This window comes from Pseudorasbora parva, chromosome 17 (genome assembly GCF_024679245.1).
Source record: "Pseudorasbora parva isolate DD20220531a chromosome 17, ASM2467924v1, whole genome shotgun sequence".
Lineage (NCBI taxonomy): Eukaryota > Metazoa > Chordata > Actinopteri > Cypriniformes > Gobionidae > Pseudorasbora > Pseudorasbora parva.
Window position 1 is genome coordinate 18,726,680 of NC_090188.1, and position 21,160 is coordinate 18,747,839.

Sequence of the window (21,160 nt, forward strand, 5' to 3'; positions counted from 1 at the left end):
GTTTTGTTTTAAAAAAAGAAAAGAAAACATTTCTTGTCCAATGGTTCATTTATTGACTCATTTAGACTAAAAAGAAAACCTGAAATGCTAAGTTGTATTCAAACATTTCTGCCTTTTACATTCAATGTTTTGAGCAACCTCAATATTATGGTTTGAAACATGCAATTCCATAAAATCCTCAAGGGACAAAAAAAAAAAATCCAAACCTCATCTCTGGCTACTCAAAAATGGCACGCATATTTGTTAAAACAGCAAAAAGACAAATTTACAGTAGGCTCTAAAATAAATCATACAGCTCTCTACGAGGGTCTCAGTGTTCAACTGAAATTTGTGTGTGACTGAGCAAAAATTAAGGCTTGCTTGTAACCGTCAGTCACAGGTAGCGTTTGCTAACATACGCCTCATTGTTTCTGCAAAGCGCATGCTTTGAAACCCTTATTCCAGGCCAAGATATCAAAAGATATTTACAGGTATGGCCATCATGACCCTTTCTCCATAGTGAACGGGAGAGATTTCACTGTCTGTAAATTGGAGTAAAAAGATACATTTTACACACCGTATCAAAGAGCTCTAGAATCGGAGGAGAACAGGGAGCTAATGTGGATTAAATATACACCACTGCACATAGAAATTCATTTACACTTCAACATTTACAAGACACAGGTCCAATGAACCCCCAAAAAGTGCCTTTACTTACATTTGTTTGCCAACTCAGAATGAAAGTTTTTTTGTGTTGCTATTTGTTGTATTTTTGTACAAAATTCAAAGTCCATACTGCAATGAACAAGCAAACGCATGATCATTCGAGAGAGAGAGAGAGAAGAGAGAGAGAGAGAGAGAGAGAGAGAATACTTATTTCAAAAAAACATTTACACCACAGGCTTTCTGCATTGTACCTGTGAAGTTCCTGAAGCTGGGATTTACGGGAAAATCAGCAGTTTTCCTCAAGATATGCAGTAAAAAAAAATGGTGGGGATACAAGAGATATAATAAATCTCCAATTCCACTAAAACAGGAACAAATCTTGTGAATGAATTCAGATTTCCATTGAAGGCGGTCATCTCAAATGCCTCTAATCTAAATTTGCATCTTTACAATGGAGATATTCCTGCTTCAGATCCAAAGCTTGCAGGGAAAAGATGATGTGCATCTAATAGTTTTTAGCATGTGTAATGGAGAACGAAGGTCAGATCACTGTGTCTGGTACCCGGCCATGCCAAAGTTAGCCTGGTTCATAACTGGGCCAGGCTGAGCCTGAGAGGGTTGCGTCCCAAAGCCTCCCACCCAGGCAGGAGACTGTGATTGTCTAGAGCAGCAGAGAACAACAAAAAGGTGTAAACATGACATGGGTCATAGGTAAACCATGACACATTACAGGTATGGAAATACATGAAAACTTACTCTACACTAAATCCTTGCTGATTCCATGTTTGTCCATACATTCCATAGGATGGCACTTGCCAGCCATTTGTCATGTACTGACCGTATTGTTGAGGATTGCTGTACATTTGATTCCAGTGTCCCCACTGACCATACTCCACCTGTGAAAGAAACATCAAGAAATTGAACTTGACTTTCTATCTATATATGGAATAGATTTTATACCACATTAAAATGAGATTAATAATAATAATGCTACTAATAAAGTAAATTCACAAGCACTTACCGGTTGGACATTTTTCGCCATGTCAGGTGACTCTTTGCCCCAGTAGCACTTCACAACATGACCTTCGATGGTGGTACCATTCACTGAGACGATGGCATGAGCAGCACTTTCATGAGAGGAGAACCTGACAGAAAATGAAGCTGGTGATTGAAGAAATGTGAAGAGCACAGCAATCCTATGGTTTACAATGAAATCAGGACGAGCGCCTTTGTCACCATCTGGCTAATTAAATCTTCATATTTCCTTTAAAATGAACACTCTTATAAAATGATATACAAGATACATCGCCATTACATATATAATAAATGATACATAAATAGTTTGTAATCATTATGTTTTTGTTTTTGGAAGGCTGCCTTTGTTTGATCCAAAATAAAATAAAAATAGTAATAACTATTCTATTTGAATCTATTTTAAAATGTAAAATATTCCTGTGATGGCAAAGCTGTTTTTTGTTCAGACATTACTCCAGTTTTCAGTGTCAGTATTATAATATGCAGTTTAAAAATAATTTCTTAATATCCATGTTCAAAAAAGTTTTGCTGCTTAATATTTTGTGTGCAACCAGTGATACTTTTTAAAAGTTGTTGTCAATCCATATTATATATTTTTTAATGTGAAAGTAAAAATTAGCAAATTTCAGCAATTTAGTGCACATCTCATTTTCCACCATTTAATTGTAGAGCTTACTAGTCATACATAAGCAACAATTAATGACTTACATATTCATTAGGGGTATAACGATACACTCGTGTCACGATTCGATATATATCACAATACTAAACTCATGATACGATATATCACGATAATGAACTCACCATACGATATGTACCCCGATATTATAATTATTATTATATATAATATTTTTATTATTATTATTATTTAAAAAAATATATTATTTGGAACCACAAATATTCCCCCATTGCATCATTATATTCAACATTATATATAGTCGTTTAATGTAATGTCACAAACTCAGTAAAGTTAAATTTTTTCCCCCATTTGCATTATTAAGGCAGCATCTTTTTTTTTTCATATTTTTTAGCAAAGTAATAGTACAACTAAGAAACAAATGTGTAGGGTACAAAGATACACAAGTCAGGATTAGTCTAAAAATGCGCGTTAAACTCGCAGCTTGTGCAGTGATGAAGTGCAGTATTCGGAACAGAAACACTGACTCCTGAGCTGCTCGCGTCAACACTGCACTGTGCTTATTTAAATATTTTCGTTTCAAATCGTAAAACTCAGTGTATTGTATAATATAAAATAAATGTATATAAAGATTTACAGTGGCAGCTCAGAGATGTACAGTAGCATTTAAGTATGAAATGTAGGTTTAAATATTTTATTACAATTAAAACATTTATTAAAAGCTACTGTATCAAAGGTCTTTTTTATTAACATCATTTTAGAGGTGAACTGTCACTTTAAGGACAAGCGGTTCACTAGGATGCCGCTGTCAATTGAAGACCTGCTCACATCTCATATATAGACACACGCGATTTCACTTTCACTTTAGACATATCTGAATGTGTTTATATGTTAACCTTGTGTGTATTTGACAGTATTAGCGCAGTAAGAATGTCCAGTAATCATGTGTGTTTGACAGACGTTAAGTGCCACGCTCAATGCAATTGTGCATGCATTGAGCGGTCCGTGCCTTGCCAGTTATGCATACACACGAATGAAATGTCTTACCGGCAAGGCTTTAAAATGCGGCTAAACACCGCCTAACTTTAGTGCATTTGATTGGATATTTGCTCAAATCAGCGAGTAGACTCACAGGCACACTCAAACAGAGCCAAAATAAACTGAGAGGAATATTTCAAACGGAGGGAAATGGAAATAATTAATTAAATGCAAAACCGAAAAATAAAATAAAAAAATTAACGCAATTCACCAGCCTGTATTGAACCGTGAATGCTGCACCGAACAGTTCAATATTATATTGAGTATTGTGAAATCCCTAATATATTTTATATATATATATACACACGCACGCACACGCACACGCACGCGCACGCACACACACACACACACACACACACACACACGCGCGCACACACACCAGTGGAACAGTTCCTTGAATGGTACCTGATAAAAGAATAACCCTTCTCGGGAAAAACTCTGATCTCCATGATCTGTCCGAAAGGAGAAAACGTCTGTCGCATAAGGTGTTCTGTTTGAAGAGAGCAGTGTGAGTCAAATCACAAAGCATACTAATATTCAGAACGGGTGAGTAAAAGGGCAAATGCACACGCATACCTGTGAGACCTGACTGAATGCCACCGCAGTACACGGTGCAGTTTTGAGGACTCGACTGGTTTACCACCTCATCAAACCTCAGCTGCTTGGAGCTGTCTGAAATTTCCCCCAATTACAGTCATATCAAATCAAAACGAACTCAAGTCAAAGACCAAGCAAACCAAAAAAAGACAAAGTGGATTGAAATTAGGCTTACTATCTTGCACACTCTTGGGGGCGGGTGGCTTCCGAGTTGCCCAGTTAGTCCGGATTTGCCGTCCACCAAGCCACTGACCACCCATGTGTACTATAGCATTCTCAGCATCCTAAAAGAGAGGAAACAACAGATTTAACAAACACAGGTAAAAAGCAACACAAAACATAACTTCTCAGCAGCACGACTAATCTTTCAATGGTTCATCTTTAAAATTAGGAACTACCCACAAAAATATCCTAGTTTGCTTTTAAGTACTATTACTAACTAAGACCTTACACTCAAACAGCAAACTTAACTCTAACAGTCTGACTCATTCCAGTAGATTGTATATCTGTAATACTACAGCTATAATATGAATTATAGTATACTACAGCTATAATATGAATTATAGTAAACAGAAATAGAATAACCTTCACTCTGTGTTCCTGTACTGGAGCCTTACCAGTTTGTTATAGAAGGACACAAATCCATACCCCTTTGATTTCCCTGTTGTCATATCCTTCACCACTCGTGCATCCCTGAAAGAAAAACGTAACAACGGAAAAGTTAGTCATTGAAGGCTTGCTAGAGGATCTAAATAAAGAAAGGAATCACACACACACATTGCACTGTACTGACACTTACAATATCCTAAGTTATTCTAACAAAACTTAACACTAACAACTGCATGTTATCTTGATTACAGGTACTTTTATCAACTTAGATAAAATAAAAACAAGTACAAATTCATGCAACCTACACTACTGCATATATGTTTAAAAGCTCCTGCAAAGATTGCAACTTTTCTTAGAAATCTCCTGTGACACAACATAGTGGTCCAATCTTCATCTTAAATCACTAGTACTTAATCTCTTATATTAGTAAAAGTCATCAATGTCATTACCATGCATTCCTAGTTTGAACTGCTGTCTCTAATTCTACTCAAGAGTACATAGAAATATCAAAAGAGAAAAAAGGAATTAAACGGCATACATGGCCTGTTAACAGATTTCTTTATTTTTCCTGGTCAATTCTTTACCACCAATATGGAGTTTGGGAAGCTGCAAATTTCGAGAAATTAACATTTTCAGAATTGTAGGAGAATCAAACTATCAACACAACTAGGAAAACCATCATACAACAATTTTACAAGCAAATATTCATGAATTATCTAAGGATTGTTAAAAATCTACACTACGTCAGCGTTAATTTAAAAATATTGCAGTATACAAATATGAAAAGCAAAGAGTAAATAGAAAAAAATCTACATCTGAGTTCCCAGAGTGCACAGTTCCTTGCTGTTAGCCTTCAAGCTCCTGTCCAATCCTATGAGCATTTCTGTAAAATAACCAGATCTCTATTAACTGACACTCAGAGCTAAAGGAGACTCTGAAAATTTTGCAGAGTAGTTGTGCATGATGTTTTTTTTGTGTGTGTGTGTTGACAACTAGAAATTGAAATTTTTATGTAAATCAAAACTACTTACCAATTTCGGAAAAGCAGTGGAGTGATGAAAATTTTTAAGGTGCACTTTACAACAGATCGATCTGAGTACACAATATTGACTATACTGCCCTGTGCTTGCTGATAATACTGATTATGTGACCGTAACATTTATCAAGGAGAAACAAAGCTTTCATTACTGTCAGAAATGTAACTAAATGTGCCAGATAATCCCGGCATAAATGACAAACATAAAGTACAAATATTTGCATCAATTTATTCCTAAATGAGCAAATATATCAACAACCAAAATAAAAATTAATAAATCTATGAAACTTTTTCCATGGTTTTAAGAAAACAGGGGTCAAAAATATACATAGAGATAGGTCATCTGACTCAAAGTAACCACACACCACTCCTCAACAATATTCAGACAAAAGCAAAACATATTCTACAGAAGGGTGACTTCATGAAACTTACGAGATTTTCCCAAAGGGTGCAAATGCAGCTCTGATGTCATCAGTTGTGATCTCAGGGCTCAAATCTCCAACAAAAACATGAAAGTGATCTGCAGAAAAGACATGTAAAACAAACAATTACAAAATACAAGTAAAAAACAAACAAACAAACAAACCACAATTGATATAAAAGACTAGTGTTGTCAAAAGTACCAACTTCATACCGAATAAATGAAAAAGAAAAAGTGTTTTTAAAAACACCTCTGATTGCCCATGGTGCTCATCAAATGTGCCCGTGAATGGCTACAATGACCAGCGCTTAAAAAAGCTGCTCTTTGTTTGAAAGCAGGGGTCCATTCTTCGTACCTCTCTTAATACATCTGAGATTATTTGACAGATCCCAGATCTTCTAATTGTGATAACTGATCTATGGCTAATTTGGTTCTTCAAATGAATTTGCAGATTGGATTAAAATATCTGGATTCATTTATCTGAGATGACTTCACGCTCTTGTGTTTCCTGAAGAGGGCAGATGCATCTATACTCAAAACCACGATCAGCAATGCAGCGATTGGCTGGCGTCAAGACAACATAAGGACATCATATAATTACAAAAGCCACCTGGCAAAAAAACTTGATTTTCTGGACCTTTATAAGGAAACAATAAAATTGTTATAATTTCCTTTATAAGGAAATAAAAGTTAGATAAATTAAATGTGGACTGTTTTGATGAACATGATACCCAATTATTTATATTCACGATTTTACAGTATTTGCACACCCGTAACATTTCAATGTTTTAATTAAATTTTTAATTAAACTTCAAGCAGATTTTTTTACATGACAGTATTAAAGTTTCTTAACGGTCAAGATCAAATTATCTGCATCTCCTGCGCTGCAAGCTACTCCCATAATATCCGTCATCACTCGAATGCACAAATTAGGTAGTTTCTAAATTTAAAGAATCATTGATGGTGCTTTATAATGTTTTTGAGCCTTTTGTAGGGGCCTTAACAACAAAACAGAATATTATTGGGGGGCCTTAACAACAAAACAGAATATTATACGTACAGTATCGGATTTGGATCGGCCCTGTCTGACTGATCCCCCAATCTGGCAAATAATGGCGGATCGGACTCTATACTGACTATGGGATCGGTGCATCCCTAGTACGAAGAATGGAACCCAGGTGTCTATTGGTCTATCCATCCAATGATAAGATGCCTGCTTGTGCTTTGAAATACTCTCTCTCCCACTTTCAAACACTTCTGTGTGCCTTCAACCGCTCCAGTGCGTTGATCATTGTAGCAAATCACAGACATATCCGATGAGCGCATAAACACAATGGCCAATCGGGTGTTTACGATTCTGCTCAACAACACTCAGTGTCAAATTTGAAAAATTTCAGTACCGACTTGGTACCATCTGTACTTTTGACAACACTATAAATGACAATAACTTACTAGATGTGTCTTTCTTCTGACTGCTAGGAGTAGTAGCCCAATTTACCTTGACTTCCTGTCAATAGAAATACACTTGTTGAAGGCATTACACTTGGTTACGTGATATTCAAGGGTGCAACGCTTCAAAATAAACATCAAGCCACCCAAATCCTGTTACACATTTGTGTAATGAAACGATGCCACAAGATGTACCTTTCCCAAAATCTTCCTTCCATTCATGGCGGCTAAAGCAGCTGCAGCGTCTCTGTGTTCAAAGAACTCCACAAAGCAATACGGATCATTGCTTGTATGCTGCAAAACAGAAAATCCAATAGAAGAATTCACCTTCCTGCTGCTATCGGACTGCTGAGAAGAAAAGCCAGGAAAATATATTATTACAAAGTCATGGGTATTGGGTGGAAGACTGTTTAATATTTTCTGTCATTAACATAATTTTGTTGTGATTTTAAGGAATAAGAAAATGTAAGAAATTATGATTTTGTTTGTTCTAGGATAATTTAAAAGCAAATTTACTCCAAATATTAATATAAATGTAGAGTTTGGCAGGTGTTTCCACACAAACCCATTTACACTCACAAACTCATCATGATGAGCTCAAATTCAGAACATTTGAAAAAAAAGGGGGGAAAAAAGTAATTTTTGATTAATGTTTACCTCTGTTATCATTTTACAACTTTTACATGGCCCAATCTGAGTAAATAACTGAAGGATCAAGTTCTCTGTTACATCTCTTGAAAGATTCCCCACGTAGCTGAAAATGCAGATAAAACATACATTAATTAAAAAGGTATACACATTAATTATAGCCTAGGTTAATATAATATACACATGGGTGTTTAAAAAAAGAAGAAAACATGATATACGCTAATATGATTACAAATGAATCTTAAAATGTCAATATAAACTTGCCTAACCATAATCTACACAGATACATGTTTTTCATAATCACAAACTTAAAAACGATTTATAATAAAATTATTAAAATGTATATTTGAGAGTCCGTATGGCTACGAATCTAAAAATACACAAATTTCTTCATGCAGACTTACAACACCCTTCATGTGCAAGAGTATACTGATGTTCCGTTATGTATATTAATAGATGAGCCAGGTATAGATCTGACGGCCCCTTTTTTGAGTGACATTAGGATGGAAACACACATTTACCATTATAACTTAACTACGAAACGATGTTACACCTAATCATCCAGTCCAATCAGGAGAGATTTTATCTGACGGTCTTAATCACACAAAATCCACACTTCTAGAACATATAGCAGGCCTGAGATTAGATTAACATTAGGCCTTTAATAAACACGCAGACAATGACATACTCGTTGAAACACATAACTAGATACTGAACATGGTGGTTTATTAATTTGCATATTAAACCCATATACCGTAACTTAGGAAATACCGTTCACATTTGGCTGTTATTTCCCTTCCGCTTGGATTTAATTATATTGTTGTTTAGCCAATTTGACTATTTAGCCGCTAGCTTAGCTTAGGCATGCTAACGTTACTGCTAAATATGTTTCTCACGCTCGCAGGATGAAGATAAAAGCTTTTTGATCTTTCTAATGTACGAAATGCAAGCAACAACAACTGACCGAACACCTGTCTATATTAAGCAGTGCTTACTAGAAGCCCGTGATGTCAAAAACGTTTGTAGGACGTCGTATTTGGGGCTAACCGTTAGCTAGAAGTGTATCAGTGGTGCTAAGGATTGAGCGGTTATTCATTGAGCACTGACGGGGATTGTGTTTTCAGCTACTTACAGGGTTTTTGGGTGGCTTTCGTCTTCCATTCTTGGATGCCGGAAGGAGTGCTAACAAAACTTCTTTTCAGTATCTCAAATGTGGTTTATTTTTAGGATGAACAATACTGGACTGGTGTTACTTTCAATCTTGTGTAGAAAATGGCGGAACCCGGGTAGTCAGGAAGACAGTCACGGCGCATGCGCAGAATCAGGACGACGATTGCGCCAGACGGGGGAGTTTGATCGCTCTGCTTGTATTCAGGTGCAGTGCATGGTGCCGTGTCAGTATCATGCTTTACATCACAGGTATTTTACTCGATAATTTCACCTTGTATTAAATTTATTTCATGTTTTCTTTCAGCCTAATTTCTCAAGGCGTTTTACTTGTTTTTCAGCGACTTCTTGTTAGAGCTTTAATGAATGGTCTTTAGCAAAAAGTAGGAGACGTACCAAATAATACAGGTCCTTCTAAAAAAATTAGCATATTGTGATGAAGTTCATTTTTTCCATAATGTAATGATACAAATTAAACTTTAATATATTTTAGATTCATTGCACACCAACTGAAATATTTCAGGTCTTTTATAGTTTTATACTGAGGATTTTTGCATACAGCTCATGAAAACCCAAAATTCCGATCTCAAAAAAATAACATATTTCATCCGACCAATAAAAGAAAAGTGTTTCTAATACAAAAAAAGTCAACCTTCAAATAATTATGTTCAGTTATGCACTCAATACTTGGTCGGGAATCCTTTTGCTGAAATGACTGCTTCAATGCGACGTGGCATGGAGGCAATCAGCCTGTGGCACTGCTGAGGTGTTATGGAGGCCCAGGATGCTTCGATAGCGGCCTTAAGCTCATTCAGAGTGTTGGGTCTTGCGTCTCTCAACTTTCTCTTCACAATATCCCACAGATTCTCTATGGGGTTCAGGTCAGGAGAGTTGGCAGGCTAATTTAACACCGTAATACTATGGTCAGTAAACCATTTACTAGTGGTTTTGGCACTGTGAGCAGGTGCCAGGTCGTGCTGAAAAACGAAATCTTCATCTCCATAAAGCTTTTCAGCAGATGGAAGCATGAAGTGCTCCAAAATCTCCTGATAGCTAGCTGCATTGACCCCGCCCTTGATTAAACACAGTGGACCAACACCAGCAGCTGACATGGCACCCCAGACCATCACTGACTGGGTACTTGACACTGGACTTCAGGCATTGTAGCATTTCCTTCTCCCCAGTCTTCCTCCAGACTTTGGCATCTTGATTTCCGAATGACATGCAAAATTTGCTTTCATCCGAAAAAAGTACTTTGGACCACTAAGCAACAGTCCAGTCCTGCTTCTCTGTAGCCCAAAAGTGGTTTGACCTGGGGAATGCGGCACCTGTAGCCCATTTCCTGCACACGCCTGTGCACGGGGCTCTGGATGTTTCTACTCCAGACTCAGTCCACTGCTTCCACAGGTCCCCCAAGGTCTGGAATTGGTCCTTCTCCACAATCTTCCTCAGGGTCCGGTCACCTCTTCTCATCGTGCAGCGTTTTTTTGCCACACTTTTTCCTTCCCACAGACTTCCCACTGAGGTGCCTTGATACAGCACTCTGGGACCAGCCTATTCGTTCAGAAATTTCTTTCTGTGTCTTACCCTCTCATTTGAGGGTGTCAATGATGGCCTTCTGGACAGCAGTCAGGTCGGCAGTCTTACCCATGATTGCGGTTTTGAGTAATGAACCAGGCTGGGAGTTTTTAAAAGCCTCAGGAATCTTTTGCAGGTGTTTAGAGTTAATTCGTTGATTCAGCTGATTAGGCTAATAGCTCGTTTAGAGAACCTTTTCATGATATTCTAATTTTTTGAGACAGGAATTTTGGGTTTTCATGAGCTGTATGCCAAAATCATCAGTATTAAAACAATAAAAGACCTGAAATATTTCAGTTGGTGTGCAATGAATCTAAAATATATGAAAGTTGAATTTTATCATTACATTATGGAAAATAATGAACTTTATCACAATATGCAGGACCTGTATTTGAATGATGACTGGAGGAGTACTCATAAAGAAATTTTATATTTTCAGAAACAAGAAAACGTCTGAAAATGTCATCACCAAATTCGATTCTCAGTTCAAAACTTCCTTTAACTTAACTTGCAATGTATTCTTTATAAGGATCCACAGCTAGGGCCCAAGACTATAGAATGCCAAAATATTTAATACACAAAACACTGCTTTGTACGTGTTGAAAGGAAAGGTAAAGCTATAACTGCCCTTGTATTTAACAGGGGTGAACAATATCAGCCACCATTGGTTCATTTTTAATCCGGCCTGATAAGAAAATTTGGCCGATATTAAAGCTGATAAATATTATTTACTTCAGCTGAGACACTTCAGATGCACACTGTTCGCAATGATGCTTTTAAACTACTCAAAACATGAATCACTTAAAAAAACGAAGGAAAACAGTTAAGCACATGTCTGTCATAGGCTACATAAAATTATAAATTGAACATTATTATAAACCTGTTTATAATACAATTAAGGCAATTAAGGCAAAAAAAAAAAAAGAAGACAATTAGGGCTTTTAACGGTGAGACTTTTTGTAATCAAGTTCTCAAAAATGATGTAAAAATTTGGATTTAGATTTACCGGCCAATATCAGTTATCGGCTTTCAAATATAATCGATTATATCGGCCAAAATTTCCATATCGGTGCATCCCATATGACATTAGGCTATTTAATTATGTTATTAACCTATATTTTATCTATATAACTAATCGAGGGATTAGATGCCCTTCTCTTTACATCCTAAATCATTTAGCATTATGTGATAGACGATGACAAATGTAGAATGACAGAGATATAGATTAAAATGCATTAGGCTACTGTCGGTCTTTAGAAACGAATACTTAAAAAAGCAACAAGTGTTCTCGGTCCAGTAAACCGGAGGGCGAGGCGAGTAAATGAGTAAGTGTCAGAGCGGATCTCTGTCTGGCCGGTCAGGGGGTCATTTTTGGTCACACACGTGGGCGTCACAGTGAACCCTCCTCAGCTAGAACTTTCTCGGTAGTCTTCGGAGGGACCTGCTGCTTCCAGAAACCCATCCCCATTTACAGTACGTCATCAAACGGACCCTTTAAAGCGTCTGTAGCGGCAGTAATGGCACAATATTCGGGAGCGAAGCAATATCAGAGTATGAAAACACTGTCTCCAGTCGAAACGATGGCAACTAACGATCCTCTACCACCTGGGTGGGAGATCAAAATTGACCCGCAGACAGGTTGGCCGTTTTTTGTGGATCACAACAATCGCACAACGACGTGGAATGATCCGAGGCATGACACGAAAAAGGTAAGATATGGGTCTTGATTTTGCTTTTGGAAGTTGCGCTGTCAAACGTGATCGGTTTTCAAACGATTTCAAAATGCAGTTCTAGATATGGCGCGTTTAATAGATTACTTTGGTTTATGGCATTTTAGAGGGTGTTTCGTCGAAAAAAGACAATTTTGTTGAATGCGTAGGCTAAGATCCCACTCAGTACATTCAAATCATAGCATACTTGAGCAGACACTGACTGTCTAGGGTAGAACAGCCACGCACTTGATAAATTTGCTTTAGCTCGCGCGTGAATCGCAGTCACCTCTGTTGAAATAGCGCTTCGCGTGCATTCGAACGGCTTGACGGAATATGCACAGGCGAAATATATTAGTGTGATGAGCTCAGCTGAAGTGATTAGTGTGTGACGCACTGCAGTCATATGTGAGAGTGTTAGAACGACTCCACAATGTTTATTTAAAGCTTCGAGAACTACGCACACTGCGCTTGTTCTCCACATCCCTGAAACTGAACAGCATAACACGTCCCTCAAAGTTTCCCTTACATGGGATTTAAGAAAGATCCACCCACTCACGGATTCTGCATTCCCAATGAATGGGCTTGAAAGTTACACACTGGAAGTGTTAAACTGTTCTGGAAGTAAAAAATGTGGGGTGAGGGTTGGGGGGACACGAGGGCTTGCCAGTTGGCATCTTTCATTAGATAGATCAACACTTGTCCGAAGTTAGTGTCACCAAGAATCTACTGGAAAGACACAGCTGCCAGGAGATAAACTGGGCGCTGCTCTTGGCGTCCATGTCAAAAAAAGCAGAGGGCATGAGGTCATATACTAACTTGCTATTCTTTTCATCTTGGTTTTGAATAAGTTTCATAAAACTATAAAAATCTCTAATTGCACATCATTACAAACATTAAATTAGGTGTTTTACATTTTTCTAAGGCCTAGGAGTCCTAGAGAAATGAACTAGATTTATTTTTAATGGTGCATTTTAAGCTTGGCATATAATAACATGGGAATTACCATATTAATGTCTTTACATATTTTGTCTTGACAGTCTTTTATCCTCTAAAAAATATGTTAAGGTGCACAGTTACATCAGCAAAACCAAACGAACCAAACATCAAATTTGTTTGACCAGCTTAAACACAAGCTGGGGATTTTTTTTCCCGCCCTCACACTATACTCTCAATCACATAGATTCCAATTGAGATGACTGGATTTCATCTGTGAAATTTCGCAGATAGTGAGCAACAGCAACTGTATTGCGGCTTCAAAATCAGAATAGGTGTTTCGTGATGATTTTTTAGGGATTTTATCTCATTTGATGTTTGTTGTGTCTGTGCACCTCTGATTTACATTGATGAGTAAGGGAGGCCCTCCCCCTCACAAAGAGTATTTTAAGACACAGTGTCAACAGCACAAGAACCCATTGAAAAATGCTGCCTAGCGTGAGTCATGGCATTAGAATCAACAGCATACTGGGTATATCCTGTAAGCCAATCCAGTCGCTTAACAGTTGCTGTTTACAGTTACAGTTTGATCCCGGACTGCCTTGTCATTGAGCGAGGGCGAGCTGATCTGTTCATGTCAAACAGATGAGAGGAAATGCGTGTTGCGTTCAAGATGAGTTTTATATTTAAGTACTGTATTGAAGCAGTGATGGAACCCTCTAGCAAGTTGATTGGTTGGCCACAGTAACAATAAATTGTACATTAGACAGATTTACAGCGGGTGGAATTCTCATATGACTGAATGATATGACAAGTCGTAAAAGTCTACAACTTGACAGTAATGTGAAGCTAATAGGAACATTTTTGTAGACATAATGTGTCGTGTCTGTCTAATAAGAGTGACTCTCAGTTTACAATATGTGTATAATCCATAAGTAATAACACTAACAAAATACTTGACTTTGAATATTAGGCGTTGTGCTGGGTATTAAAGCTCTGTTTGATCACATCTAATGTTTTATAATGTTTAATTCCCCAAAGTTTGTTCCCATTGTAGCTGTGGTGTGCCTATTATTTTCCTTACAGTTCAGATTAGTCGTGAGAATAATGTTCTAGGTGCTGCTTGTGTAGGGTTACTTCACAAAAAACATCTACATACCATTATCTATGGCTTGTTTTTAATATTTTTGGCCCTAGCAAAGTCATTGGTGCAAGTCAAAATATTTTGTCATGCTGCTTTAATGACATTGTTAATGGACAATGTTAATTGTCATTGCTGGAGCTTATTCAACAACCCAACTACTGAATCTAAGGTCGTTATTTGCCTTCTCCTGCAAAACAATTTGGCATATAGCTACTAAATACTTCAGCGGAGAAGGAATAAAGAGCATCATCAGAAGTGATTTTGTTGATCAGAAGTATGTTTACCAAGTATACATATTTAGTATACCTATTGCATTACTGGCATTATGGTGTTAAATGTCTCACTGAATAAGGAACGATACAACCAAATACAAATACGTAAAAATACATTTTGAATATTTTTTTTCCAACTGCTTTTTTATTTATTTATTTTTTCAGATGTTTTCAAATGGCCCCTCTATGTCCTCAGAGTCTCCTCAGGACATGCACAAAACATTTATTATACCTCAAGAGATGAGGCAACCAATGCTACGCCAGGGCTACATCTCCATCCCAGTCTCACATGAAAACACTGAACCCAGGCTGCAGCAGTATCCAAGTTTCTCCTACTTCCAACCAGCAGTGCAACAAAACTTGAGAACAGATGGACGTACACCTTCCCCGACAGCACACTGTCGACCTAGATCTCCAGTGCAGGCCCCATCAGAAGCATGTTTGTCTTGCTCTCCTACTTCACATGGGCCTGAGGTAAGCCTCTAGTAGACATGGCAGTTTCTTTCGGACTTTGGATTCATTTATTGGCTATGAAGGGTTTTTTTTTATCTTGGAAATGTACCTTGGTGCCCTGCATTTTCTTGCTACATTTGAAAATGAAATATAAATTGGCAATATAAACACATTGCGGATTAATATGTTTTGTCTGTATTTACTTGGGCACTTCTTGTTGGTATATCAACCCTCGCCCTCGTTCTTTTTTTATATAATTATTGTATACACATATATATTTTACTTTTTAAAACATATTTACATATTTTGTTTATTTATTTGCTTTGCATTTCTGTATTTATTTGAAATGCATTACAACATTAATATTGTGCAATATTATTACAATTTTAAATAACCTATTAACTTATTTTTTATGAATTCTAAAGTGTAGTTAATTTTTCTAATGGCAAAGTCGATTTGGTACAAAATTTTGTATTATTATCAATGTTGATGCAATAATGCTTAATGTTTTTGTGGAAACCAGGACACATTTTTCAGGATTTTTTGATGAACAGAAAATTGTTATGAAATATAATTTGCACCATTAAATCTCTTTACTGTCACTTTTGATCAATGGAATGAATCCTTGCTTAATAAAACTATTAATTTCAACGGTATTGTATATTGTAAAGGTAGTGCTAACCTTCTCCAAAATCAAACTGTATTTTTATTTTCACTAGGTACATCAACCACAGGGAACACACCAACAAATCAGTGGCCTTCATCAACAGCCCAGACCCAGTAATACAGGTCTCCGTGCAGGCTACATCCCTATTCCGGTGATCCACGAGGGTGTAGGGGGGGCCTTACAATCACAGCTTAGCCAAAGTTCTCATCATCCCACACGAGAAAAAATCCCAATCTACCGTGAACAAGTGCCCATTCAGATTCAACAGAACCGAGCTGCCAGTCCCATCCCGGTCCCCTTAAGGGCCCAGTCACCAGTCATTTCTCAGATCATGGGAGAGAGACCCCAGGTACGTATATTTTAATAAGTTATTAGATCTTTTTAAAGCTCAAGCCATTAATGTTAATTGTTATAATTACTAAAGTGTTTAGAAATAATACATGAAATTAAACAAAAGCAATTCATATTTTAATGTTGCCAGGTCCAGCAACATATTGGACACGCAGCAATACCACCTAAAGCTGAACAACCAATTGAAGAAATGATCAGACCGCCGCCAGCATTTGAGATTCCCATTCAGAGAGTGAGTGATGTTCCTCAGCAAATACATCATCAGCCAGTACAGCAACAGCAGCATAAACAACAACAACCTACACAAACACCTCAGCCAAAAGCACATCAACCTATACCGCAGTCACCGCAAGTATCAGAGACATCCAATATTACCATACAAGTTCCTCCAGCGCCAGAACCCCAGGAAACGGCTGCTCCTCAAACACCTCAAGAAGTTCCACCTCCACAATTCCAGCCTGAGGAGACTCTGGAACAAGACCTGAGTCACCCAGGACTGATTAAAGTGCACCAGATATTGGAACGTGTGGAGAAACTGGCGCATGATGTGAAATGCTTCGATGGAAAGAAGAATGATAAAAGATACTTGGTGCTGGAGGAGATGTTGACCAAAGAACTGCTGGCTCTGGACTCGGTAGACCCCGAAGGTCGTCCAGATGTGCGTCAGGCTCGCAGGGATGGTGTCCGTCGAGTTCAAAACATTCTAGACGAACTGGAGGTGTTTGGAGAGCAGTTGGAAGGGCTGGCTGGTGACACGTGGTCCGAGACGAAAGGAGAGCCAAGTATGATTGACCATGCAAACACAGAGAAGGTCAAGGAGATTTCATAATCGCACAAATTTGAGAAGAACACTAATCAAATGCCCATTCTTGTTTTTACTTGCACAATTATTATTAGCTGCATGCACGAATAATTGAAGTTTTCTGTTGGAAATGATCTAACGTGATTTGTTTACTGAGTGCAATCATGTGTGCTGTTATGTGATGCTGCTGTTGTCAGATCTCACCATGCCAGCGTCTTATAGCAAAAGACAGTGGTGACAGATTTTATTCAAAAACACATGAAAACGAGGCCTTGAACCAGAAGAAAGTATTTTAACGTCCAATAAGTATCTTTTGTACCATGTGGAATGAATGTTAAAATGGTTTGAGTATCCCTCATGTTTTTTGAAGTAGTGGGCTATCACAGTAAAAAACTTGGATTTGATTTGTAAGATTTTTGTGTGAACTAAAATAGAAGAAATGTATAAAGCCATTCTTTTTGTTTTTTTGGATTCTGGGAAGGTTTTGTTTATATAAATATATATATATATATATATATATATATATATATATATATATATATATATATATATATATTTGAACATCCTACAGGAGAATTATTAATTGAATTATACTTTGAGTGAGCTTTACTGACAGAATTTACTGAAATGGTTCGAACGCTTGTCAGTATTGTTATTTGTTGAATGATAGTGATACAAATAATGCTATATTTTTATTCTATTTTTCTGTGCCAAAATGAACATTTCCAGTAGTAAGAATGTTCTTCTTAAAAATGTTGAATCTAAAAAACATGATAAAATTCTCACTGAATATATGGTTCGCCTTATGATTAAGGAACGGTTTGTTACAGCAGTCAGGGTCAGTCCAAAATTGTGGTGATTCATGAACTCAAGAAGTACCAAAATAATTCTGTTTTATCAACATTGTGCCCTTGAGCAAGGTAACTTAATCACAACTTGCATGAAATGGACTTAAAAATGAGTGTACCAAAAATTACTTTGTATAATGTGTCGGCTCAGTTCAGTTTAAAATGGAGTGCTGTTTATGTCTCACATTACTGATGTGAGGCTTTCTTATCTCGATGACCAGTTACTGACTTATTACTGATCGTAATAATAATGCGAACAAAACTGGTTTTCAAAGTCTGTTTTGTGAAATAGTATGCAATGTTCAGTGTTCACAGCTTGAAAATTTGCAGTTTGTTAAAATGTTGACATGATATGGTCACATAAGCATAACTGCAAATAAAATATAATAAAGCAATTTGCTTATATTAAGTTGCATGGTTTTTAATTTATAACCGTAGTTTAAAAAGATTTATGCTGTGTCCAGTAACTGTGTCTGAAGTGCTAAGGAACAAACAGGATAATGCATGGACCATACGGTGGCTTATTAGGTATTTTTATTGCACAGTACAGGGATATTTTAGAGCAATATTATAGTATGCTATGTTGACAGCATTAAATGCTTCAAAAGAAATGAAGAATAATGACAAATCTCATGTGAGTTTGGTAAGGAAATGGATTATATGAAAAACATCAATGTATATCTTGTGAATTCCTAGTTATAATAAAGAGGTCTTGTTAAACATGAAGGTCAACCAAAACTACAGTGGTTAAAAGGGCTATTTAGATTTAAAAAGAAAAAGCGAGTTGGCAGTAAAGAGTCCTTTAGGCAAATTTGCAGAATAAAAGTTTATTGAAAACTAGAGTCAGACCACAGCATTATGTAATCAATTGGGGATAATATTACATCTAGATGGCATTTTAATTTCTCTTAGGATGGGCTTCAAAGACTAATGTACGAAGGAGTTAGTGAGTGACGCCTACTGGCAACTACAGCTTCACCAGCCAGACAGCGAACAACACTTAACTGACCACGGATTACTGCAGCTCTCAGTCATTTCATTTTATTTGGTGATTATGTACACTAAAAAAAATGTTGGGTTGTTTTAACCCAATGTTGGGTCAAATTTGGACTAACCCAGCGATTGGGTTGTTTTAATCCTGCGGTTATGTTAAATATTTGCTTAAGACAACCCAATCGCTGGGTTAAAACAACCCAATTGCTGAGTTAGTCCATATTTGACCCAACATTGGGTTGTTTTTTACCCACGTTTTTTTTAGAGTGTAGTGATTTTATATGAATCGTATGGAGATGTTAAACATGTAAGCATTAAGGTCCCAACCCTAAACCTAACCATCAGTAGATCATAGAAAAACATGCAAATGAGATCAAACTATTTTATACACTCTAAAAATGCTGGGTTAAAAACAACCCAAGTTGGGTTGAAAATGCACCAACCCAACAATTGGGTTGTTTTAACCCAATGGTTGAGTTGTTTTAACCCAGTGGTTGGTTTAAATGTTGCTTAAGACAACCCAATTGCTGGGTAAGAACAACTCATTTGTTAGAGTGTAAGAATTAGTTACCAATTTGCCAACACACACACACACACACACACACACACACGCACACACACATATATTTTTTACCTCTTTTTTACGGACCATTCACACAGATCTCCTTTTGCATGCAAGACACATACAGGGGCACTGTTACAGTGCAATGTTAAGATGATTCTAGGGGCCCCTGATCTGACAGGGTCCCCCCACCCCCGGAATGCAATTTTGCGTGGGGCCCAAGCAATAAACTGTCAAGGAGGCCCATAAACTAGTGCTTATTTACATAGAAAAACAATGTTCAGAGCAGTTTACACAGAACATGTTTTTACTTTTGACCAATGTAGCCTACTGTATTTTATGCATTTTATATAAGCGCTCAGTCTAATGTTGCTATGGTTTCCTACCCATATTTTTTAAGAATTACAGCGACATTTCTGCTCCATAATGCAATAAAGATGATATATAGAAAAATTGGAAGACGGCAGTGATTCATCAATTTATTAAACATTATTTCCCCAAAACATTTGATTATTAAGATAAGTGTGACCCCCACAATGTCATGTACAGTATAATTGACAAACTGCTCGACTTGAGTCATTCATATTTTAACCACAACCACATTTTCATAGAATAGAACATCCCTTTAAATATTGCATCAGCAATATAACATTGAACTAGATTATATAATAACTTTATAGTGGTTGTCTAAAATACAATGCAATACAAGTAACGATCTAACATACAGTGGGTCCTCAATATGTCCAATATGACATCCTCAATATGTCCTGAGTAAGGAAAAAAAGCCCCCGAAGAATCCAATTAAGGGAACGTTCCGAAAAACATCCAAATATATCCTATTCATACGCCTATTCATTATTTTTCTCACAGAAATAGGGTAAAAAATTGAACCTTTAGATAGCACCATGAAAATTACTGAATTGATTACTTATATCAAGACAAACAAAAAAATTATTACAAATGTATTACTGGTCGAAATGTCATGCTACTTAGGACAAATATAATGTATAATGTAGTTGCACTGCTTAAATACAAGTTTGTGAAGGAAAAAATAAGTACTTTGATGAGACAATTTTTATGTGAAATGTGCATATTTACCCCCAATTGTCATGGTATGGGGAAAAGTTTTTTTTTAAACTTGTAATCGATTTTTTTGGATTCCCTGACCCCAAAAATGTACACATTGACACCAAATTTGTCATCATAGCAATGATATGGGCTCTAGAGTATTTGCGGCACATTAGTGGCCATTTTTGAAAGAAAAAAAACCCTGTTTATTTCTACACAGTGTGATCTCACTTGTGTCTTAGGATAAATTTATTAGAATGGCCCTAAGGTACTTCCATACCAAAGGGGACCTTTGCATCATGACTTGAAGTCAAAGGCCTAATTTTTGGGCTTAACTTACTACAAGTCTTTTTGGGAAAGATGCTACAAGTTTTCACATCTGGATTTGGGGATCCTCTGCCATTCCCCCTTGCAGATCCTCTCCAGTTCTGTCAGGTTGAATGGTAAACGTTGGTGGACAGCCGTTTTCAGGTCTCTCCAGAGAGCCCCACCTTT

General features: G+C 37.0%; 2 protein-coding genes across 8 annotated transcripts; one reads left to right on the forward strand and one right to left on the reverse strand.

The window, feature by feature from the left end:
- Positions 1-29: 29 nt before the first annotated feature.
- On the reverse strand, positions 30-9,427 carry tial1 (TIA1 cytotoxic granule-associated RNA binding protein-like 1). Of its 6 annotated transcripts, none has more exons than XM_067422170.1 (12): positions 9,248-9,423; positions 8,125-8,221; positions 7,663-7,761; positions 7,471-7,525; positions 6,030-6,117; positions 4,570-4,645; positions 4,128-4,236; positions 3,932-4,027; positions 3,761-3,845; positions 1,667-1,790; positions 1,402-1,541; positions 30-1,306 (listed from the first exon to the last, which is right to left on the reverse strand). In XM_067422170.1, exons 1-12 carry the CDS (start codon positions 9,274-9,276, stop codon positions 1,192-1,194), a joined length of 1,113 nt encoding a protein of 370 aa, XP_067278271.1. In that variant the 5' UTR covers positions 9,277-9,423; the 3' UTR covers positions 30-1,191. The 6 variants fall into 6 exon arrangements, with proteins under 6 accessions (XP_067278271.1, XP_067278270.1, XP_067278269.1 ...); XM_067422169.1 differs by having other exon boundaries at positions 7,663-7,812; XM_067422168.1 differs by having other exon boundaries at positions 7,663-7,815; positions 9,248-9,421.
- On the forward strand, positions 9,426-17,598 carry bag3 (BCL2 associated athanogene 3). 2 transcript variants are annotated; one of them, XM_067422167.1, is made up of 4 exons: positions 9,426-9,534; positions 15,087-15,395; positions 16,094-16,390; positions 16,523-17,598. In XM_067422167.1, the coding sequence occupies exons 2-4, from the start codon at positions 15,087-15,089 to the stop codon at positions 17,219-17,221; spliced, it is 1,305 nt and encodes a 434-aa protein (XP_067278268.1). In that variant the 5' UTR covers positions 9,426-9,534; the 3' UTR covers positions 17,222-17,598. The 2 variants fall into 2 exon arrangements, with proteins under 2 accessions (XP_067278268.1, XP_067278267.1); XM_067422166.1 differs by lacking the exon at positions 9,426-9,534 and adding an exon at positions 12,226-12,569.
- Positions 17,599-21,160: the final 3,562 nt, after the last annotated feature.

What these genes read in the sequence shown, in the direction of transcription:
- tial1 (XM_067422168.1), bottom strand. Translation starts at nt 9,276, where the DNA reads ATGGAAGACGAAAGCCACCCAAAAACCCT. An exon ending in GTTGTAAAATGATAACAGAG is followed by an intron (nt 7,816 to 8,124) that starts GTAAACATTAAT and finishes TTTTCTTCTCAG; the next exon opens with CAGTCCGATAGCAGCAGGAA. An exon ending in CAGCAAGGATTTAGTGTAGA is followed by an intron (nt 1,307 to 1,401) that starts GTAAGTTTTCAT and finishes CTGCTGCTCTAG; the next exon opens with ACAATCACAGTCTCCTGCCT.
- bag3 (XM_067422166.1), top strand. Translation starts at nt 12,378, where the DNA reads ATGGCACAATATTCGGGAGCGAAGCAATATCAGAGTATGAAAACACTG. An exon ending in CGAGGCATGACACGAAAAAG is followed by an intron (nt 12,570 to 15,086) that starts GTAAGATATGGG and finishes TTATTTTTTCAG; the next exon opens with ATGTTTTCAAATGGCCCCTC. An exon ending in TCATGGGAGAGAGACCCCAG is followed by an intron (nt 16,391 to 16,522) that starts GTACGTATATTT and finishes TAATGTTGCCAG; the next exon opens with GTCCAGCAACATATTGGACA.